General features: G+C 46.3%; 3 protein-coding genes and 1 non-coding gene across 12 annotated transcripts in view; 2 read left to right on the forward strand and 2 right to left on the reverse strand.

The window, feature by feature from the left end:
- LOC120248584 (palmitoyltransferase ZDHHC11-like) overlaps nt 1–4813 on the forward strand; it is a 43941-nt gene extending 39128 nt beyond the window's left edge. For 4 of the 6 annotated variants that reach the window (XM_039256969.1, XM_039256976.1, XM_039256974.1 and 1 more), the window contains one exon: nt 2380–2660. In XM_039256969.1, coding sequence (XP_039112900.1) covers nt 2380–2532 — 153 coding nt within the window. In that variant the 3' untranslated portion in view covers nt 2533–2660. Of the gene's footprint in view, nt 1–2379; nt 2661–4533 lie in introns of those variants that run through there. The other 2 variants (XM_039256973.1, XM_039256972.1) reach the window with 2 other exon arrangements.
- A 1306-nt stretch (nt 4814–6119) lies between these two features.
- TRNAE-UUC lies at nt 6120–6191 on the reverse strand. The gene has a single exon. It is a non-coding gene; the product is annotated as a tRNA-Glu (tRNA).
- A 1733-nt stretch (nt 6192–7924) lies between these two features.
- On the reverse strand, nt 7925–12225 carry CCDC115 (coiled-coil domain containing 115). The gene is made up of 5 exons (XM_039256968.1): nt 11944–12225; nt 11769–11872; nt 11603–11685; nt 10845–10976; nt 7925–9098 (listed from the first exon to the last, which is right to left on the reverse strand). The coding sequence occupies exons 1-5, from the start codon at nt 12052–12054 to the stop codon at nt 8986–8988; spliced, it is 543 nt and encodes a 180-aa protein (XP_039112899.1). The 5' UTR covers nt 12055–12225; the 3' UTR covers nt 7925–8985.
- A 406-nt stretch (nt 12226–12631) lies between these two features.
- IMP4 (IMP U3 small nucleolar ribonucleoprotein 4) lies at nt 12632–16540 on the forward strand. Of its 4 annotated transcripts, XM_039256964.1 has the most exons (9): nt 12646–12783; nt 12903–13011; nt 14556–14639; nt 15341–15450; nt 15529–15661; nt 15759–15913; nt 15995–16089; nt 16189–16262; nt 16352–16540. In XM_039256964.1, exons 1-9 carry the CDS (start codon nt 12781–12783, stop codon nt 16462–16464), a joined length of 876 nt encoding a protein of 291 aa, XP_039112895.1. In that variant the 5' UTR covers nt 12646–12780; the 3' UTR covers nt 16465–16540. The 4 variants fall into 4 exon arrangements, with proteins under 4 accessions (XP_039112894.1, XP_039112896.1, XP_039112895.1 ...); XM_039256963.1 differs by having other exon boundaries at nt 12632–12783; nt 15759–16089; XM_039256965.1 differs by lacking the exon at nt 12903–13011 and having other exon boundaries at nt 12640–12783; nt 15759–16089.
- Nucleotides 16541–22798: the final 6258 nt, after the last annotated feature.

Below are 22798 nucleotides of genomic sequence, written 5' to 3' on the forward strand. Positions count from 1 at the left end.
TACTGTTGAGGCACAAAATCCCCTTTTATTTTTTTTGTTATACAAATTTTAGTACATTTTCCACATATAATTGAGTCAAATTAAACATATGTTTTATTTACTTTTTTCCACCCTGCATCTACATTTCTTTGTGTGTGTCTTTTTCTTTTTTCTTTTCTATTTGTTTGTTTGTTTATAGTCCTTTAGCTGCCTGGATCCACAATTTATAGCTTTTGTGTCTGGGTAATAACACTATGTGTATACCTTCTAGGTGGTTACAGCAAAAGCGGGAAAGAGGGAGGAGCCCCTAATAGGTGGCACTTTCCCCTTACAAGCCTTTCCAGTCCGTCTCCCAAGGATTGGGGTTTGCACTTAGAGAGTTATAATAGCCTCTTCTTGACATGGTGCAGTTAGCCCTTGGTCTGGACTACCAACTTTTTTCATTGTCTTTTTGGGCAAAACCTTTCAAAAATGGCTTACTTGTCTAGGTAAGTAAAATTTTAGTTTTTGTTTTAGTCTCCAGTCTGTCCCAAACCATTTTTACCTTTGAATATTTACCAAGTAAACTCTTGGTGGTCCCAAATGGCCCTGTCTGTAGGCAGTGGCCTACCTTTCCATGACGTCTCAGTTGACCTCTGAGGGGTCCATATCCACTTCCATGACAGCAACAATGGCCTTATCAGTATTTTGGGGTTCCAGGTTTTGAGCATCATGCCCTTCGTATGCTGGTAAGCAGCAGCACTCAGAAAGGCCCATGAGTGCTGTCCAGTGTCTTACATTCCTAAAACAATGGCATGACTTCCTCAGGGGTCTTAGACAGGGTAGGGATAGTGTCCCCCAACCTTTCCCTCTTCATTAAGCTTTGTGCTACTGGTTTCCATCCATGTGGTTCCTCCTACTCTGCTGACTCAGGCAATTAGACAAATGACTACAGAATAATCATGACCTTTACCATAGGACCTGTGGATGCCACGGTCACTAGGATGTCCTCACACTGATTCCATGAATGGCTTGAAACAGAGTGTCTCCAGCTATAGTGTGGAACAAGCTAAATAAAATGACTCTGTTACAGGATATAACGACTCCATTGGCCCTACCACGTGCTGACCAGTGGATTACTCAGACTCATCCCCTGCCACCTGGATGGGGTCCTGCCTCACTCCCTTCAGAGGAGCCTTTTTAAAAATCAGAAGTAACCAAGTAATTTGAACTGCCCCCAGGTGATCTGTCCTGGGCACTTAACACCTTGACTCAGAGAGGATGTAAGGAAGGATTCTGTTTACAGATTTTATAATTTGTTGAGTGGATTCAGAGCAACATCTGGTGCTGGCAACAAAAAGAAGCTATGGCCCCACAGCACCGACACGACAGCCATCAGAATGACAGGCCAGGTTGCTACTACTGTCTGGAAGAACCTGTAAATCAAGAAATGTCTAGTGACATGTCATGTGGTCTGAACCAAACCATCCTGATTTGCTGGACAAATGGTCTCAGTAGGTTTTTTTATTTTATTTTATTTTATTTTATTTTATTTTATTTTATTTATTTAGGGCAACAGAGAGAGCACACATGAGTGGGGGAGAGGGGCAGAGAGAGAAAGAGAGGAGAGAGAGAATCTTAAGCAGGCTCCATGTTCAACTTGGAGCCCAGCTCAAGCCTTGATCCCATAACCCTGGGATCACAACCTGAGCAGAAATCAAGAGTTGGATGCTCAACCAACTGGGCCACCCAGGCGCCCCTATTTCAGTAGGTTTTATTATTATTATTATTATTATTATTATTATTATTATTATTAAAGTATGGTATGGCCAACATACAGGGGACAACTGCCACTGAAAAGATAATTTTACTCAAAGTTCCCAAGAGAGGGAATATACATCATGTGGGGCAAGGAAGTGGCAGTAGGGGACAAAGAATAACAAAGGGTAAGGTCAAGAGGCAGAAAGGGTGAAAAGGAACCTACACACCACTTTGTGGGAATTAATGGATTAAGCAGGGTAACCAGGGCTAGGATTGGCTAGTTTGAATAATTTCAGCAGGTTTGGGGGCATAGGAGCTTCCTGTGGTGTCTGGTACCTAGCCCTGGAGTGATTAGGGCAAGTGTATACCAGCCCATACCTTGATAAAAGTAGTGGTTAGTGTGGATCTAATTAGCTTCTCAAGAAAGGCAATTGACTGGCTTCCAGCCAGGGCCTCAAAACTTGGTCAAGGTAGCATTTATAAGAACTATATTGCAAGAATCCACTGGTCTTGTAATCTGTTCCAACATGTACTCAGCAGTGTATGCAACGTCAGTGTATGATCTTATTTGGAAATAGGATCTTGAAGATGCAATTAAGTTAAGATGATGTCATACTGGATTAGAATGGGCCCTATATCCAATCACTGTTGTCCTTATAGGAAGAGAAAAGGACACACAGAGACACATCGAAGGAAGAAGGCCATTTGAAGATGGAGGCAGAAATTGAGCCATGCACCTCCAACCTAAGGAATGACAAGGATTTCCAGGAGCCACCAGAACCTAAGAGGAGGCAGGAAAGGAGTTTTCATTAGAGGCTTCAGAGCAAGCATGGCCCTAGCAACAACTTGGTCTTAAGACTTCTAGCCTCAGAACCAAGAGATATTACCCAAACCAGTATATGTACCCAAGGGATACAGGAGTGCTGATGCAGAGGGGCACATGTACTCCAATATTCATAGCCGCACTTTCAACAATAACCAAATTATGGAAATAGCCTAAATGTCCATCAACTAATGAATGGATCAAGAAGATGTGGTTTATATATACAATGGAATACTACATGGCAATGAGAAAGAATGAAATGCCATTTGTAGTAATGTGGATGGAACTGGAGGGTATTATGCTAAGTGAAATGTCAGAGACAGACAGATATCATATGTTTTCACTCATATGTGGATCTTGAGAAACTTAAGACCATGGGGGGAGGGAAGGGGAAAAATAGTTACAAACAGAGAGGAAGGGAGGCAAACCATAAGAAACTCTTAAAAACAGAAAACAAACTGAGGGTTGATGGGGGTGGAGGAGAGGGGGGGATGGGTGATGGGCATTGAGGGGGGCACTTGTTGGGATGAGCCTTGGGTCTTGTATGTAAGCCAATTTGACAATAAATTATGTTAAGAAAAAGGACTGAGAGATAATAATATATATTATATTATAATATAATATATATATTATAGTACAGGAGCCTTAGTACAGATGTGGTGATAATATGGGGGGGGGGGGAATACTCTATAATCCTATAGTCTTTTAAGAGAGATTCTTCCCTGAGGCTAAAACCTTCAAAAGTGCTTCCCACCTTTTTTTTTTTTAATGTGATATAGGAAGTCTGGAGAGGGTTAAAGTTGGGTACTTCTCTCCCCCCAGGACAGGTTGGCTCTAGTATAGTTTCCCTGAGGAAAGACCTTTGTTGAGGAGGACTGGGTGCCCTGGCATATTTCACAGTGGTCACTCTTCCCCTCCCCTTCCCAGAAGCACCAGGGGATCTTTCTCCAGTCTTGATCCTAAAAACCTATAGGGCTCCTGGAGGTAAAACCCACAGGAATGTGAGGATTGTGGACACCAAATGAATATAACTTTTAGAAACTCTAAAAGAAAGAAAGACAGTTTTATTCAAGCCCAAGTTAGGACAGTGCCTAGGAGGTGCACAGAGAAGATAGTGCTCTGGAGAATGAACACTGCGCAGGGTTATAGATTCTTAAAACATTTTTAAAAGGTCAAGAGATTACAGATTAACATATAGGCAGGAATCACAAGTTTTAGTATCAAGAAATGCAAGGAATATTCATTGATACTCATCAACAAGATGGTTTTCCTTTAGGCAACTCATTTACAAAGCAGATGCACAGTGTATGTCAGGTGGGCCAGAAATTGGACTTTTGGTTTAAATAAAGTTTATGTACAGTCATCCTGACTTAGAATGGAATCTAAAATGGCTACTCCTTTGAAAAAATTAAAGTTGTTACTGCAGATGGAAATTTTCTTTTGCCTTTAACCAACGTCATGCTAAAGATTTTATTCTTTCATAAAATCTCACATGCTTTGGCTGGGGGCTCTTCATTTCCTTAGTTTATAAATAAAAATGTCCCAACTCCTCTGAAGAATCTGCCTGCTTCTCTCTGTCCTGGCTGAGGAGCTCGGGTTCAAAACCTTTGGGGTGCCTGGGTGGCTCAGTGGGTTAAGTGTCTGATTTTGGCTCAGGTCATGATCTCACAGTTGCTGAGTTCAAGCCTCACATTGGGCTCTGTGCAGAGAGCCCACTTCTGATCCTCGGTCTCCCTCTCCCTTTGCCCCGCTCCAGCTTGTGCTCAGGTGCAGGCTCTTTCTCTCTCTCAAAAGTAAATAAACATTAAGAAGAAAAGAACAGAAAAGAAAACCTTTCACTTTGCTGTCTCTGAAGAATTTCTTCCAGCTTTCCTGAGGGCTCTGACTCTGAGTTTGATGGCCAGCGGATCCATGCCTAGATTTCAAATGGAATAGGAAACTGTTTTAACCGGCAAAATCTTTTTTTTTTTTTTTCTTTTTTTCTTTTTCAGTTTTCATTTGAGGAAAACCAGCATTCGCCTGACTGGCTGTTTCTAGTCTGTTTGCAGATATGTGAGTTGATTCTGAACCTTCCCAGGGGGTGTTATGGGCTCCATGTTGAGGAGGGCCACAGTCACTTTCCCACACTGAAAAACTTGAAAACCATACCAATAATTGTCTACATCAGAGCCAAGTTACATTTGCTTTATACCAAATGAAACTGTGGAGAACTAAAAGTGCATTGTACAAAATGTGTATGGTGTTCTTATATTTCACTTATTTTTGGATTCATGTGACTAGATTCGTACTTTCTAGAAAATGCTTCTGTTAAATAATTTAGTGAGTCACTGTTAAATCTGCTATAGTAATAAATTGATGCCTCTTGTCTATTTTTGTCTAAATTAAGCCACCGAGATAGCAGCTACCTAGGACTCTTGTTCTGCAAAAGTACAATAAATATTAAACATGTCAAAATAAATAAAATAATAAAATTACATTAGAAAAGACAGAAAAAAGAAAAGAAGAAAAGAAAGAAAAGAAAAGGCCCTTGTAGGCCTGTAGAGAATTTTTTCTCAGCAGGGTCAATTAGCCTTTAAGTATTTCTACCAGATGCTGGCTCCAGCAGCGCCTTCTGAGCCTGGTATACTATGACTCTCTGTATTCAGTCTTCTTTCCAGTTTTCAAGGCAGCAATTTGTTCTGTGACTTCAGTTTTCTCATGGATCTAAGAAGAGTTGTAAATAGAAGTAATTTCTCCCCTCAAAATGTGTGAATGAATAAATTATTGTAGTGGTCTACTCCTGAAGGCGGGACCTCAGCCCTGCACATAACCTCTCCTTGGACTGACTAAATGAACCAGAGAAAAGGGGGTGGAAAATTGAGGAAGGCACTTCGTGACTCCTGTTTGTAGTTTTTGACGGGAATTGTGTACGTGTTGCAGAAGGAGGGGGGCTGGGTGAAGGGTTATCTTAAAGTTTTAAGTAATTTCCATGAAGGGTAAGGGGGAACACCAGATTGCTCAGGTGAAAAAAATCGGAACTCTAACCACTGTACCATTAGGCAAATAAAGCGGCCACAAGACCAGAGAAAGTTAAGTTGTCAGAGACTTCTTCCAACTGGCTCTCTCCAATCCGTTCCTGCCCTGCATCCTATGCTCCTCCAGAGCCTCAGCTCCAACCATCGCAGCCCAGCCTCTGGACTGTCTCTGGAGCAGAGGATTCAAGGGTCTTGATTCCACCCCCATCCCCTCCTTCCTCCTGGAGGGTGTCTCTACCCAGAGGTGTGTGGGAAGGGCCAGACAGTGGTCACCCTCCACTGAGACTGGCAATAAATTTTGAGTATTTTAAATATTATTTAATATTTAAATATAATAGTATTCACTTCTATAGTGTATACTGTAACATATAATTAAAGAGTTGCTGATAGAGAAGTCAGTTATTGATGTGGTAAAAATCGACACTTCATTCAAAACACAGAAGGCTGGGGCCCTGGGCCTCAATATCTCCAGGTTTAAATAAAGCAATATCCAATTCCACCTGCGGTGAAAGAAATAAGATCCCAGCCAGCACTTACAACTTGAAACAAACAGACACCCTTAATTCCCATACCGGGAGTCGAACCCGGGCCGCCTGGGTGAAAACCAGGTATCCTAACCGCTAGACCATATGGGAGGTGCTGGTGGCTGGTTGCTCATCGTGTATACATCGCTTCTGTCGGTGTCTCCTGTGCGCCCCCACACAACAGCGGTGCACTACCGGCCTCAGTCCACCAATGGAAATTTTCTGACTGCAGCTCCTTGCGTGAGTCCCAGCTTCAAGAACCCCTTTCTCACAACTGAGTCTGGGTAGGAACATCCGGGCCTCTCTCAGGGGCGGGAACTCCTGCTCCCGTAAATCTCCTTTTTTTTTTTCATACTTCCTTTGCCAATTTTTTTTTTTTTTTACAAATAGTTTATTGTCAAATTAGTTTCCACATAACACCCAGTGCTCATCCCCATAAGTGCCCTCCTCCATGCCCATCCCCCCTCCCCCCCACGCCCATCAGTCCTCAGTTTTTGTCAGCATTCAAGAGTCTCTCATGGTTTGCCTCTCTCCCTCTCCCCCACCATTTCTGCCCTTCTTCTCCCCCTTGTTCCTCCGTCAAGTTCCTCCTAATCCTCCTATACGTGCAAACATATGGTATTTGTCCTTCTCTGCCTGACTTATCTCATTCAGCATAACACCCTCAAGGTCCATCCACGTTGCTACACATGGCGAGATTTCATTCTTTCTCAGTGCCGTGTAGTATTCCATGGTATAGATAAACCACATCTTCTTGATCCATTCGTCTGTGGATGGACACTTAGGCTCTTTCCATGTTTTAGCTATTGTGGAGAGTGCTGCTATGAACATTGGGGTACATGTGCTCCTATGCATCAGCATTTCTGTATCCCTTGGGTACATTCCTAGCAGTGCTATTGCTGGGTCCTAGGGGAGTTCTAGTGTTAGTTTCCTGAGGAACCTCCACACTGTTTTCCAGAGGGAACTCAGAAGTGGACCCAAAAGTATACAGCCAACTAATCTTTGACAAAGCAGGAAAGAGTATCCAATGGAAAAAAGACAGCCTTTTTAACAGATGGTGTTGGGAGAACTGGACAGCAACGTGCAGAAGAATGAAACTAGATCAATTTCTCACACCATGCACAAAAATAAGCTCAAAATGGATAAAGGACCTGAACGTGAGACAGGAAACTATCAACACCCTAGAGGAGAAAGCAGGAAACAACCTCCCGTAAATCTAAACGACTAGAGCCAGGGCAGATTGCCGAGGGTTCGGTCTTTGTGTCGTGTTTGCAGGCACACCTGAAGCCCAACTCCAAACAATGAATGGTCATTTCCTGACATCTAAAATGAAGGACACCCTCCAGGACCAGAATTCCACATGAATGTCTTGTCCGTGAAAAGCAAAAACCGACTGTGGTGTCTTCTCATTTTAGCTTCAAAATCTCACTGGTTGGCACTTCGTTGGTAATAGTATTTTGTTCTGAAATTCAACTAGTGTGGAGGGGAATGTACTTTTCTTCTCTAGTTTACTTTTGAGTGCTTCCAATAAGCTTTTCACTGACAACTTAAGCCCAAGGTGGCAAAAAGAGAAACGAAACAAAAATTCTCCCCAATCCAATCACAAATCTGACCACTGCAATTAAAGTATATGTGAAAGGCTTAAGGATTTTCACTGACAGTAAAATCAATGAAACAATGGAAGTCCAAAATATGATAGGGGCATACATCGGGATTAAGTGAAAGAATGAAAGGTGGCATGCATCTCAAGTCGGAGGTAAGGGTAGATTAATCGACATAATGTACGTATGTAGACCTATGGTAGAAAAGACAAATTGGTTGCAAGATTCACCCCATACGTCAACTGAAAGTTTTTTACGAAAACATTGGAGAGTTCCTTTATCACATCAATTACAACCGCAAGTCCAGAAATCATAAAACAGCTGATTGATAAATTCAACTCTATTAAGAAAACTGACTAGAAAAATACAAGAGCTGGGTGATGGTTACTATAGTTTTCACCTTATTCATTAAGCTATTCAATTGTTTTATGCAGTTTAACGTGTTTTATAATAAAGGCTTAAAAAAAACACCATGTGCAAAGTTAAAAGATAAACTGGGGAAAATATTTATATTTCATATTAAGAACAAAGGATTAATTTTCTCCAAACATAAAGATTACCTCCTTGAAACTGCTAAAAATACCTACAACCCAGCAGGAAAATGAAGCATGGCCATAGTTCCCATCACAGGAAATACAACTGGACCTTTAAAAATTAAAAGAGGGTTTGTCTCACTCCTGAAAAGATAAAGGAAAGTTTTTAAAAATCTGAAAGGTCTCTTCCTGGAGTTTGCTTCCCAGAGTTCCCTTGAAAATCGAAGTCAAATCTGTTTTACTTTCTGGCTTAAAACCTGTCAAGAACTGCCTATTACTCAGGTGTTTGTGCTTTTTATTGACCTGGAATCATGCTGTCCTGATCTGTTAGCCATGTTTGGTTTTCTACCCATGTATCAAGATCAGTTTTGAGAATCTAGTGAAACTGAAGCACCTATTTTCTGTCCTTCTCTGCCACTAGCTGTGTAGTATTGGATCCTGTAAAGAAACGGCAGCTGATGTGTCCATGAGACTGTCCTGGTTATTTACTAACACGAACCAACCTAACAGCTCTGCCCTTGCCCCACACGGATGTGTCCTAGCAGAACACAACCCTAGAACTGGTGTCACAGAAATGACTGTCAACATTATTCAGTTTGCCTCTTCAAACTTTCACACTTAACAAAGCTGGAAACATGCAAACCAGAGACATTTTAAGTAGCAGGGATCAGCTGGGAATAGGGACAGGGCAATCTGTGGAGGAGGAAGGCCTGAGATGAGGTAGCCGCAGGAGGGGATGGCTGTGCTCGCTCCTCTGCCTCCAGTCACAGGTCATGCAGACTCAGACTCCAGCTGCTTGAGTTTTTCCTGAAGCCCCCGGAGCTGGCTTCGACCCCAATCAATGCGGATCTGAAGGCTGGCCATGTCTGCTGCCAGTTGCAGGCCTAAATGAAGAGACAGAATTGTCACCATGATATGTGTGATGTGACACATGACTCAGGAGACATCCCCAAAGACTGGAAAGGCTCCAGAACTCTCTGGCCTCCATACTATTCCTAAAATATTTCAGGAAGAGCCTTGCATTGGCTGCTTCAGAACCTCACTAGACTCAGAAAATTTTACCTCTTCAACAGACTTCCTTGACCTCCTTATATCACACCCATCAGGAACTAACAATTCACAGATCATAACACTGTGCATGCCCTCATTTCCTTTCTTCTTTCCTTCACTGTCACAGTCCTTCACTGTTCTCCCACTCTGTCTTTCTGTTTTTTCTGCCCCCAAGAGTGCTCCACATTCCGGATCCACATCGAGGTGGCTTTTGCCTGATGCCTCTGCTATTAAGTCATCTGGGTCCTCCATGCTGCCTAGTCCACCGGCCAGTTAAGTCTTCAGCCTACCTGCCTAACAGCAGAGCTGGCCGTGCATCTGATCACCTCCCTCCAGGAAGCACTTTCTCCTCTTGTCTTCTGGGATCCCTTACCCTCTGGGTGTTGCTCCTGCCTCACCAACTGCTTCTCAGTCTCCTCATATGGTTTCTCCCTTTTCTCTTCCCACCTCCTCTCCACAGTCCAAGGCCCTCTGCTGATCTCAGCCTTAATGCTGTGTCTGTGTCAGCAACTTGGGAATTTAAACACCAGTGTCATACAGTCAGCTCCCAAATCGCTCTTTCAAGGCCAGGTCTGTTCCAAACTCCAGATTGTGTGTGCCCCGACGCCTGATCAGAGTCTATACCACACAGCACTGGGAACACCCTCACACCCAACTCCTGACTTACCCGTGGTACAACTCCGCAGCCCTCTCACAGTGAGGGCAGCTTCCGTCCTAGGTGTTGGGTTCCCTAGCTAGAATCTAGGGGCTCATCCTTCACTTCTCTCCTTCCCTAACTCTCCAATTGATCTATCAACAAATCCTGTGGCTTCTACTCTCAAAACATACAGGTTCCCACCACTTACCCCCTCCTTCACTGCCTCCACCTCCATCTCAAGCATGGCTGCTCCCTGGCACCTGCTTCCTCCCTTGTCATGTCCCACCCAGTACCCACAACCTTCCTATCACTCTGTGGGTCCAATGCACCTCCCTCTGTTCAGAGCCAAAGTCCTCATCAGGGCCTACACGGCCTCAAACCACCTGGCCAAGCCTCCTCTGACCTCAGCTTCTGGCATTCCCCACTACGTAAGTTCCACTCCAACTTATTGGCTTCCTCTCTGCCAGCCCAAACGTGATCTCATCTCAAAGCTTTTGCCCTGGCTAACACTTCTGCCTACAACACCAATCTCCCAGATCACCCACAAAGTTCCCTCCATCTCTTCAGAGAAGCCTTTCCAGACCACCCTTTATAAAATAACCCCTCTGGTCCACTCCTGTCCCACTCTATCCACCATACCCTATTTTTTCATAACAATTCTCTACCTGGTATTGTGTAGAGGGCTGGCTTATTGCATGTTCTCTTTATCCCTTCCACAGAATAAACATTCCATGAGAAGTATTTATCCCTTTTGTTTCCTCCTGTATTCCTAGCACCTAGCATGAGCTTGGAACGTTACCAACAGCCAGTAAATGCTTCTTGAAAAAACAGGTGTACAACAAAAGTCTGCTATGGAGAAAACCTAGAAAATCCTTTGCAGTTAATCCAGCCCTGGGATGGCATTAGTGCCCAAGTGTTTCCAGTAGAAAGAGGATCCACTCACCCTCCCGGAAGCTGGCTTGGGCTTGCCGCAGACTGTGAGGAACTAGGATTCCAAACCAGTTCAGAGGGTCCCGGAGGGCTGGGAAGGACTCTGGCTCTGGGGTTCTGGTGAGACCCTTGCGTCTGCGCAAAGCTGGATAAAGAAAGAATGGAGGTTGGGGGTTTCATTAAATAACCCTTGACTTCTCAGTGACAATGTTGAACTTGATCTGAGCTCATGATCTTGACAAACATCGGGTTTTTGGAAAATAACCCCCAACCATTTGTTCCAGGAAGCAGCTTACCACAAAGAGCAATCCTTCCCTTTGTGATTCAAATGAGAGGCCCTGACCACCCTTTCTCAAGACTCTCCTAAGATTAGCAAATGACTCCCTTGTTTACCTGTGACAGAGCCACACACTGACTTTTCTCATTTTGCCTGAACATGCTGAAAGGCCAGACAGGACCTCCAACTCCCCCTTCCTTTCATAAATGATTGAGTAGAATTTTGTCCCCCTAAGGTAGACATATAAACACTTTCTGTTCAACTTCCCCTGATTGCAAAACTATCACAACTGTGACGAACCTCATCTATAACTTGTCTATTTCTCCCCTATAAAAGTCTAAAGCAAAAAAAACACCCTGCTGAGACATTCTGATCCTTCAATCTGGGCCGCCCTCCCCATCGCAACACCCTCAATAAAATCATCTCCTCAATTATCCTGTACATTTTGTCTTTGGCGTCGGGAGGGCGCCCAGAAGGGAAGGGGGGGTGCTCACCTGCCTCGCGGGGCCCCACCTCCTCTGGAGTCTGGGCGCTGGGTCTCACCAGCCAGAACGCCTGGAGTCCGTCTTGGGCCTCGCTGAGGAACGAGAAGGCAGGCTGGACACTCGGAGGCCCCAGCCCGGCCGCTGCCCGCCCGCCCCAGCATGCACAGCTCCTCACCTGGCGCAGACGCGGACTTGGGGCTCCATGCGGGAAGCGTACTGCAGGGGCCCTACCGACTTGGCACCCATAGCGTAGCGAGCTTGGGAGAGCGAGAGCCAGCCCTGGAGGAGAGGAGAGCGGTGAAACCCCGTTTACCCCCGCACGCCCCGCCGCCCTCTGCCCAGGCCCCCACCTCCTCCACGCGAGCGTTCAGCGCCGCCCGCTTCGCCTCCAGCTCCTCCAGGTCCTGGAGCAGCTGCAGGAGCAGCGAGTCCAGCTCCGCCCGCAGGTCCGGCGCAGCCATGGCCCAGGGTACCGAGTCAGGAACCAGCCTCTTCCCGGGTCGCCCAATCGCCGTTCGCCATGCCGTCAGGACAGCCAATAGGCCCCCGACACCCTCCTTCAAGGGGCGTTCCCGGCCGTGGGCCCGGCCGCCCCGCGTTTAGAGGCCGCCGGGCAGTGGCTTCTAAGGGCGCGCGCCGACTCGCCGGCGGCCCTGACGTCGGCCAGCGTCGCGGACAGTCGGCCGGAACGGTGGCCGGCTAGCTCCTTCTGGCAGCGGCTGCGTGGTGCAGGTGGGCTACAGCCGTGGCGATGGGCGGGGCCGCCGTTTTAAGGGAGGAGCTGGCAGGCGAGCCTCCGGGCACCTGCTTTGCCGCTGCCACAGTTGCTGGGTCGTTTCGGGCCGCCGGCTACGACTGCTCGGGCGGCTCGTCAGCCTACGGCCGGGCGTTCCGCCCCGCGGCGAGCGGGCGCGAGCCACGCACACACCTCCGCGGCCGCTCTCGCGTGGGGCCGACGACGCTTCGACGCCAGCCTATTGGCTGCTCGGGTGAGCGTGGCTCTCAGACTGGCCAATCGCCTGGCAACTCCCGCCCACCCGTCGCCATCTTAACAGCGGGCACTCCCAACGGTAGCAGAGCCTCGGGAAGCTTCTAGTCGCCTTCCTGGTTGGGGGCCGCACCGAGGGTGGAGCTGCGCCGTCGGAAGCGGAAGAGGCTCCCGGCCCCACGTGGAAGCCGCGCTCAGGATGGTAGGAGGGCTGTTGGAGCTGCGGGGCTCGAGGTTGGGGGCTCGCGGGGGGCCGGGGCGGGCGGCCGTCGGGCCCGGCCGTGTGCGGCCGCAGAGGCGCTGACGGCCCCCCGCCCCCAGCTGCGCCGCGAGGCCCGCCTGCGCCGGGAGTACCTGTACCGCAAGGCGCGCGAGGAGGCGCAGCGGGCCGCCCGGGAGAAGAAGGACAAGGTGCGGCGCGCGCTCGAAGGTACGCCGTCGCCGCCCGCGGCCGCTCTACACGCGTCACTGTAAACACCATCGGTTTGCGTTTTTAAATCCAGCGGAATGAAACGCGTGTAATTAGTGCTTCTTCCTATTAGTGTGGCTGAGCTTCAGTTATTTCCTGGCCATTTCCCTTGCCTGTTGGGTCTTCCTGTTTGTTTCCGGATGTCCCTTCCGTGAGGGTATGAATTACTTACATTTATGCAGCACTAAGCAGAGTTAACAGTTTGCCTGTTAATTCTGTTTACAATGTGTTTAGTTCTTAACCAAATTTAAATGTTTTACGTTGTCCTATAGATATTTTATCTCCCGCCCCCACCCCCTTATTTTTCTTTTTGCTACCTTCTTCAGTACAGGGTAGCAAGAATATCTTTTTGTCCTTTAGCATTGTTATGATTCCCTTGCTTTTTAAAGCTTAAATTGTAGAGAACTTAATTTTATATGTGTTGTTAGGGTTTAACTTTTTTTTAAAAAAGCATTTTCTTTGGTTTTTGTCATACTGAAGAAGAGTGTTACACATGCCTGATGGGAAATGCCATATTTGTCCCTATTTTCTTGGGTCTTGTGTGGGTGCAAATTTGTTTCCTAATCTGATAGTACTTTAGCGTAATGCCTCTAATTATTTTAAGTTCACTTTGATTTTCTTATGGTTTAGACAGAAAGTGCATATGTTTTGTATATAAATGTTTGCATTAGGCATTGTGGTAAACACTTGTGACCTATCTGCTCACATTAGAAATAAAAAATGCTCGGGGTGCCCGGGTGGCTCAGTCGGTTAAGCGTCTGACTTGGGCTCAGGTCATGATCTCACGGTTTGTGGGTTCGAGCCCCGCATCGGTCTCTGTGCTGACAGCTCAGAGTCCAGAGCCTGTTTCGGGTTCTGTGTCTCCCTCTCTCTCTGACCCTCCCCTGCGCATGCTGTGTCTCTCTCAGAAATAAATAAAACATTTAAAAAAAAAAAGTAGCAATTTAGGGGCCACCTGGGTGGCTCAGTCATTTGAGCATTCGACTCACAGTTTGATCATGATCAAACATGTGATCATGATCACAGTTTGGTCATGATCTCACAGTTTGTGAGTTCCAATCCCACCTCAGGCTCTGCACTGACTATGCAGAGTCTGCCAGATGAGCAGTTTTGTTATCAGAGGGTTTCAGGATTTCTGGTCCACCTTCATACAGAGCACTCTGGATTTATTCTTTAAAAAATTAGTTTGTTAATTGTTTTCTAATTATAAAAACAGTATATACTTGTGACTAAATATTTTAGAAAGCCCTCAAACCATGAAACTCAGAAACAATAGTAAAGGAAGACCTCTGTAAACATTGTTAACAGGTTGGCATGTAAGACACATTGTTTTGTCTCCCCCTTTTCCCCCCTGCCAAAAAATCACGTATTTTCTTTCTGCACAGAAAGGAGTAAAAAAAGGTACTTTTTCGTCAAGTCTGTACAAGTTTTCGTAAGCCACAGTGTTGTTCCAATGAGGGATCCATGCTTGTGTCTCATTCAGCCCCTCTGTCTTCCCCCTGCAGAGAACCGCCTGATTCCCACGGAGTTACGCAGGGAGGCTCTGGCCTTACAGGGATCCCTGGAGTTTGATGATGCCGGTGGTGAAGGTGAACTTCCCCGACCCTGGGCCAGCTTCTCTCCCTGCACTTGGGCCTGCTGGCTTCCACGTCATTCCTCAGACACCTTGAAGGAAAGGCTATGCAGTTCCTGCTCCCGAAACTGTCCCCCAAGTGCCCTCGCGGCTCTGCACAGATGACACCTCCGAACTGCTCTTCTTTAGTGCTCCCAATTTCGTTTACATAACACATGCAGTATCATCCCACTTCCTGTTTTGTCTGCTGTTTCCCTCACTAGAGTATGAACTCTGCTAGGGCAAGACAGTGTCCATTTTGTTCACTGCCATGTCCCCAGCTCCTGGCATTTCCTTGGCATCCAGGTGTTTCATTTGTTGCATTATCCAACAAATATTCAAGGTATCAAAGACATTACAAATATTTGTTATGAGGGAAAGGAGTCTGTTACCTTCGGCCTAACAATCTGGACTTGTGTAGTATGGTAGCAACTATCCCTGTGTGATAAATATAATTAAAATGAACTAAAATCAAATCAGATTTAAAATCCTCAGTCACACTTGCGTTTGTAAACTGTGTGGCTGGGGAGCACCTTCCTGCCCAGTGCAGGTGTGGAGCATTTTCACTGTTGGAGGTATTAACCAGACAGTGTTTTTCTAGACAGATTCAGCCTCCCTCAAGTTAGCATTTTACTTCCCAAGACAGTGTCTTGTTCTTGCCCCTCATGCTCCTGACAGGTGTGACCAACCACATGGATGATGAATATCGATGGGCAGGGGTTGAGGATCCTAAGGTCATGATCACTACCTCTCGAGATCCCAGTTCTCGCCTCAAGATGTTTGCAAAGGTACCAGGCGTGGGGAGCAAGTGGAAAATGCTCAGGCATGAGTGGCCCCAGTGCTACTTGGAGTGTGTTCATATGCAGGAGCTGAAGTTGGTGTTCCCAGGTGCCCAGCGCATGAACCGCGGCCGGCATGAGGTGGGGGCACTGGTGCGAGCCTGCAAATCCAACGGGGTCACCGACCTGCTGGTGGTCCATGAGCATCGAGGCACACCTGGTAAGTCTGGTGGGCAGGGACAAGGTATCTGCTGGGATTGCTGGGGTGACCGTCTGAGAGCAGAGTGGGTCTCTGACGGCCTGCCTGGCCCCACCAGTGGGGTTTATTGTCAGCCACCTGCCCTTCGGCCCCACTGCTTACTTCACACTGTGCAACGTGGTCATGCGGCATGACATCCCTGACCTGGGAACCGTATCAGAGGCCAAGCCTCACCTCATCATGCATGGCTTCTCCTCCCGCCTAGGGAAGCGGGTAAGTCATGGTCCGCGGGTTGAGGGCTGGGGGCAGGGACTTCCAGGCTGGGCATCTGCCGCTCTCCTTCCTCTGACCCAGGTCTCTGACATACTCCGTTACCTGTTCCCCGTGCCCAAAGATGACAGCCACCGAGTCATCACCTTTGCGAACCAAGACGATTATATCTCCTTCCGGTGGGTCCACGGGCTGGCCTTAGAACAGTGTCCTGACCTTTGTGTCCCTCTGCTGTTTATCGTTGGCCCCCATCTGCTCCCTGTCTCCCCTTGCCCCAGGCACCATGTATATAGGAAGACCGACCACCGCAATGTGGAGCTGACTGAGGTTGGACCTCGCTTTGAACTAAAGTGTGAGTCTGGAGCTTTATTCTACTTCTGGGGGGGTGGGGAGGAGTTGCTGGGATTATAGATGACAGTGTTCCCATCTCCATCCCCCCAGTGTATATGATTCGTCTGGGCACGCTGGAGCAGGAGGCCACAGCAGATGTCGAGTGGCGCTGGCACCCCTATACCAACACTGCACGCAAGAGGGTCTTTCTGAGTGCTGAGTGAGCCCACTCGCTGATCAGATATGAACTGACTCAGGAGGAGGGGGGAGGGGCCAGAATAAAGTCTCCGTGCCACATTACCCCGTTTGCCTCTGTGTGGTCAGGCTGAGGGTGAGGGACAGTGTTCATGGGGCCTCCTCAGGTGGCGATCTCACAGCTCAGGGACATTCTGAGGCCTGGTATTGAACATTGTGTCTAGGACGAGGCAGGCCCGACCTGCTGGCTTGCACCTATGCCATAGGGAAGGTTTGGGAGATTTGGTGTTGCTGTCACCAGGAAGTCAGGGGCCCTCTGAGAACTCATCTCAGACTGGGGACGGACACTGGTATATACTCAAGGACCCTGGTTTTATACAGAATGTGTGTTAAGATTCTACAGCATGCACGCAGGCAACAACATTAAGAAAGAAATCCATCACACCACATGGGGCAGGCCTGAGAAGAAACAAGTCAGGCAGGGGGGTGGAGAGTGGAAAGGTCTCTGCAGCCACCCTGAGAGCCACGGGACAGCGTGAGGCAGCAGAGGCCATTTGGATGCCCCATGCAGTGACCCTGAGGCGGACATGCTCGAGAGGGTCCCAGGAGCAGGAGTGGCCTAGTGAGAGAGGAGTCTTGAGGGAGACTGGTGATAGGACCTCATGGGATGTCTGTGACTTGTGGCCCCACACGTGAACCCAGGGCCTCCGGGGAGCCTCTCTCACTTTGCCATCGCATCTGTGCATGAAGACTATGCCACGAAAATATTTGTGTAAGTTATGGAAATTCCAAAATACATACAAAGCAGAGTATTATGATGTTTTATATCAGTTTCCTGGGGTTGCTGTAACAAATTGCCACAACCTGGGTGGCTTAAGACAACAAATTCATTCTTTCAATTCTGGAGACCAGAAGTTAGGTCAAGGTGTTGGTTGTATTCTCAGCCCCTCCTCCATTACCTGCCTCTTCCAGCTTCTGCTGAATACCAACAGCCCTTTGTGCTCTTTGGCATGTAATTGCAGTATTGTGGTTTCTGCCTTTTTCTTCACATGATCTTCCTCTGCTGTCGAGTCACCTTTGTGTGTCTTGTATAAAGACACTTGTCATTGGATTTATGGCCAATAGAAAATTAAGCATGACTTCAAGACTCTAAACTTAATCACATCCACACAGACCTTTTTTTGTCCCAAATAAGATCCCATTCACAGGCTCCAAGAGTTCGGCTGTGGACATATTGAGTGGGTGAGGGTGCCATTCAAACAACTGCATGTCCCCATACCTTACCTTAAGTGAGTGTGGGGCCCCTGCCCTTCCTGTTTTCTTTTACCTCCCTGTACCTCGTGCAGAGACGTTCTGGGCTGAAGAACGAGGCCTCCCTGCTTCCTCTGAGTACCCTCTCAGGCGAGCACCAGGAGGCCTGGGGCCACATCCACTGTTTCACTAAGCACAGAGCAGGCCCTTAGTCACTGGTGTTTTTTTAAAAATTTTTCCTTTAACGTTTATTTTCAAGAGAGAGCACACGCGAGCAGGGGAAGGACAGAGAGGGAGACACAGAATCCGAAGCAGGCTCCAGGCTCTGAGTTGTCAGCACAGAGACTGATGCCGGGCTCAAACCCACAAGCCATGAGATCATGACCTGACCGACGTCAGAAGATGCTTAACTAACTGAGCCACCCAGGTGCCCCTTATTTTTTAATAGCACAGAAGTCTCACTTAGAACAGCCTTTGTGCTGGGGGCCAGTTCTTAGCCAGGGACAGGCAGAAAGTAAGATGTGAACTATTTATTATTCACTTCATCGTGACTTCCTCTGTGCTAAAATTAGCCTTTGAGTGTAATTCTTTCAAGTTCCTCAGAGAATCCAGCACACTTGGGCTCACTATTAGTGACTTTATGAAGGAGAAGTTGGGTCCGTGTTTTGCTTGTCAGCTGTATTTAACCATAGGGGGTGAGCGGTATAAACGTTAAGTTTTGTAACGTTTTTAAGTATCTGATGTTAAGTCCTGTTTTCCCTGGGGGGAACGGGACCCCTCATACTGTGCTGCTGGAAGAAGCTGTGAGTAAAGTCTTTTCAGATGGTAGTTTGGTAGGGTTTCTTAGCATTTAAAATGTGGTTCTGCTTCTTGAGTCACCATCCTAGGATCAGAAATGGTTGCTGTGATGTTTCTGGGGACAGTTTAGGCACAGCTTTGCCTGGACAGGGGAGCTTGGAAAGCTTGTCAACAAAATAACAGTAATTAAAGCAAGAAACAAGTTAGAGGAAATATCCACTGTAGCACCTTGTGTGTTGCACAGATAACATCTGAGGACTCAAGGAGCCTTCAATTTGAGGCATGGTACAGTGCTGAAAGGGATATTGGTGCATCTTTTGTTTGACTTGTCTAGAAAGAAATTAGTTAATAAATTGTACAGTTTTTAAGTGTGAAGGACAAGGGAGGAAGCAGAAGTGGGTGTGGGCTTTTGTGCTTACCATTTGGAGGTTCTCTGGGAGGGAGCAGTGGCCCAGGGAGAGCAGAGGGCTCTTGAGTTCGGGAAATGCCATGTCACATCTGCAACTGATTTCATGTTCTAGTATTCTCAATATTCAGGAATACTAACAATGTAGGGAATCTAAGTCAAGGGCATGAGAGATCTGTGCCCTGTTTTGTAATTTTCATATAAACATGATATTTCAAAAATAGAAGTTTTAAGGGAATTACTGCTAATCTTGTTGAATGACAACATTGGAGTTCATTTAGAAAATGTTTAGTTCTGGGGCGCCTTGGTGGTAGTCAGTTAAGCATCTGTCTTCAGCTCAGGTCATGATTTCACAGTTTGTGAGTTCAAGCCCTGCATCGGGCTCTGTGCTGACAGCTCAGAGCCTGGATCCTGCTTCAGATTCCGTGTCTGCATCTCTCTCTGCCCCTGCTACACTCATGTTGTCTCTCTCTCCTTCAAAAATAAGTAAACATTAAAGAAAAAAGAAAATGTTTAGTTCTTAGAGACATGGCATACTGTTTGGAGGTTAAATACCAGCTTGATAACTTGCTTGAAAATGCTTCAGCAGAGGGGGGAAAGTAGCTGAAACAAAATACTAATTATCATATTTAGCAGACAGAGGGTTTGTTACAATATTCTTTCTACTTTGTAGTATGTTTCAAAATGGTTTTTTTCTTTTTTTTTTTTTTAAATGTTTTATTTATTTCTAGGAGAGAGAGAGACAGCGTGAGCAAGGGAGGGTCAGCGAGAGAGAGAGGGAGATACAGACTCTGAAACAGGCTCCAGGCTCTGAGCTGGCAGTCAGCACAGAGCCCGACGCGGGGCTCGAACCCACGAACCGCGAGCTCATGACCTAAGCGAAAGTCGGACGCTTAACCGACTAAGCCACCCAGGCGCCCCTGTTTCAAAATGTTTTTAATGTCTTACTTATTTTTGAGAGAGAGAGAGAGACAGCATGAGCAGGGGGGGGTCAGAGAGAGAGGGAGACACAGAATCCAAAGACAGGCTTCAGACTCAACTAGCTGTCAGCACAGAGACCGACGTTGGGCTTGAACCCACAAACCGTAAGATCATAACAAGCTGAAGTTGGACGCTTAACGGACTGAGCCACCCAGGTGCGCCTCAAATTTTTCACAGTAAAGGCTTAAACAGAAAATAATTAAAAATGCCTTCTCTTGTTATTAAAGCATATTTTTAAGTTATTTAAAATCTTCAAGCAAAAAACTTGAAGTTTGAAAATAAAAGGGAACTTCATATATAATGAAGTTGGAAAGCAAGCAGGGAATGTTTTCATGCCCAACCACTCCTTGTTAATTGCAGACCCAACTGGAAAAGAAACCTTTTAAGGCCCTTGCTACTTTAATTTTTTTTTTTTAATGTTTTATTTGTTTCTGAGACAGAGAGAGACAGCGTGAGCAGGGGAGGGTCAGAGAGAGAGAGGGAGACATAGAATCCGAAGCAGGCTCCAGGCTCTGAGCTCGACGAGGGGCTCGAACCCACCAACCGTGAGATCAATGACCTGAGCCGAAGTCAGACGCTCAACCCACTGAGCCACCTGGACGCCCCTTCTTTGCTACTTAAGCTGCTTGTTTGCTATTCCCCCACCATCCCCTTGCAGGAGAAAAGTTTCCTACTACCCTGGCAACAGACCAGCCAATGAGAAACAGTCACAGCTCAGCCAATGGAAAGCCACTATACTTTGAACTCTCAGTTTATTCTCAGGGACTTTTTGTTTAGAACACCCCTCCTGACTTCCCATTTTCTTCTGTAAAAGAGCATTCCATTCCTCTCCTTTGCTCTCTGGACTTCCCTATGGTTTTGCTCATCTGTCCTTGTCCTGGATCGCAATTCCCTACTGTTCCCAAATAAACCGATTTTTTGTTGGTAAATAACTGGCAGTTTTATTTTTAAAGTGAAGGAAAGAGACATGCTAAACATTAATGGTGATTGAAAGCCATTGAGAGTTAGGGGCAAGCGGTGGGGAAGAAGAAGAGGATGTATTCATTTTTCACTTGTACAAAAAAAAAAAAAGGGCAAGAGTTTAGGCACTGGCCCACCGGACTGGCTGCAGTGAACATCATGCCCACTTTCCCTTATTCTCCCTTATTCTTTCCTTAGGGCACATTCCCAGAAATGGAATTTCAAATGGCCAGGGCCCTGTGCTGGTGTATGAACTGCATTATCTCTAGGAGGGTAAACATTCAGCTGGTGCCTTGTGGGACAGAACCGGTGCACTAGGGACCCAGGGAAGGAGACTTTACTTCAGTGCTGCTGTGGGAGGACATTTCATTTACTTGTTGACCACTTTTGTGATCTGCCTGCTGGGTCCCCAGTGGGCTCCCTGCTCACTTTCTTAGGAGTGCAGGGGAAGCACTTTGATTTGTTCTGATCAGTTTCAAGAGTTTAAATACTTTGTTGTAAATACTTTTCTAATACTCATATTTCTTTAAGTTATAAAAGTAACACATCCTCATGTTTTAAAAAACATACAGAAGTGCACTGTGAAAAATAAGCCACTTTCCTACTACCCACAACCCCAACAATCCAGCCCTACTCTCCAGAAACTATTGACTATTGCCTTAGAATCTATCTGTCTGTCTATCCGTCTATTTATCCATCCATCCATGCATCTATCTATCTAGGAATCATGCTCTGCACACCATTTTGAAACTTAGTGTCTTTCCCTTTAATAATCTCAGGATACCTCTAGGTTATCAAAGATATGCAGTATGTGTGAATCCACTTCCTATTTAATGGCTGCACATCGAAGTTGTTTCCTATTTTTACTCTCAGAAATCTTGCTTCAAGAACATCATTGACCATATTTCTGTGTATATTTATGCGAGTATATCTGATGAATAAATTCTTGCGAGTGGAATTTTGTCTTTAGTTAAAATGATCCTAGATGCTGAATTGTCTTCTGAGAGGCTGTCCCAGTCACTGTCAGAAGGTCTTTCTCTGTCCTTGCCAGCACTGAGTACTATCGGACTTTCCATGTTGGCCAAACTCTAGATAGAAAATCATTTGTATTTCTTTAATTATGACGGGTGTTGTGCAGCTTTTCAAATATTTTTAGCCATTTGTATGTGTTTGTTCTCTGACCTGTTTGCTCTCCTCTATAAAAATGATTGTTCACCTCTATATTGATTGTTTTAAATATTTAATTGTGCAAATTTTTTTTTACAAATAGTTTATTGTCAAATTAGTTTCCACATAACACCCAGTGCTCATCCCCACAAGTGCCCTCCTCCATGCCCCTCCCCCCTCCCCCCCACATCCATCAGTCCTCAGTTTGTTCTCAGTATTCAAGAGTCTCTCATGGTTTGCCTCTCTCCCTTTCCCCCACCATTTCCCCCCTTCTTCTCCCGCTTGTTCCTCCGTTAAGTTCCTCCTAATCCTCCTATACGAGCAAACATACGATATTTGTCCTTCTCTGCCTGACTTATTTCGCTAAGCATAACACCCTCAAGGTCCATCCATGTTGCTACACATGGCCAGATTTCATTTTTTGTCATCGCCATGTAGTATTCCATGGTATAGATAAACCACATCTTCTTGATCCATTCGTCTGTGGATGGACACTTAGGCTCTTTCCATGTTTTAGCTATTGTGGAGAGTGCTGCTATGAACATTGGGGTACATGTGCTCCTATGCCTCAGCATTTCTGTATCCCTTGGGTAAATTCCTAGCAGTGCTATTGCTGGGTCATAAGGGAGTTCTATTGTTAGTTTCCTGAGGAACCTCCACACTGTTTTCCAGAGGGGCTGTACCAGTTTACATTCCCACCAACAGTGTAGGAGGGTGCCCGTTTCTCCACATCCTCGCCAGCATCTAGAGTTCTCTGATTTGCTCATTTTAGCCACTCTGACTGGCGTGAGGTGGTATCT

Source organism: Hyaena hyaena, unplaced genomic scaffold (assembly GCF_003009895.1).
Source record: "Hyaena hyaena isolate Hyena2069 unplaced genomic scaffold, ASM300989v1 scaffold_602, whole genome shotgun sequence".
Taxonomy (NCBI): domain Eukaryota; kingdom Metazoa; phylum Chordata; class Mammalia; order Carnivora; family Hyaenidae; genus Hyaena; species Hyaena hyaena.

What these genes read in the sequence shown, in the direction of transcription:
- CCDC115 (XM_039256968.1), bottom strand. Translation starts at nt 12,054, where the DNA reads ATGGCTGCGCCGGACCTGCGGGCGGAGCTGGACTCGCTGCTCCTGCAG. An exon ending in GGTGGGGCCCCGCGAGGCAG is followed by an intron (nt 10,977 to 11,602) that starts GTGAGCACCCCC and finishes TTCTTTATCCAG; the next exon opens with CTTTGCGCAGACGCAAGGGT. An exon ending in CCAAGCCAGCTTCCGGGAGG is followed by an intron (nt 9,099 to 10,844) that starts GTGAGTGGATCC and finishes CTCTTCATTTAG; the next exon opens with GCCTGCAACTGGCAGCAGAC.
- IMP4 (XM_039256963.1), top strand. An exon ending in GGTGCGGCGCGCGCTCGAAG is followed by an intron (nt 13,012 to 14,555) that starts GTACGCCGTCGC and finishes TTCCCCCTGCAG; the next exon opens with AGAACCGCCTGATTCCCACG. An exon ending in TGAGCATCGAGGCACACCTG is followed by an intron (nt 15,662 to 15,758) that starts GTAAGTCTGGTG and finishes TGGCCCCACCAG; the next exon opens with TGGGGTTTATTGTCAGCCAC.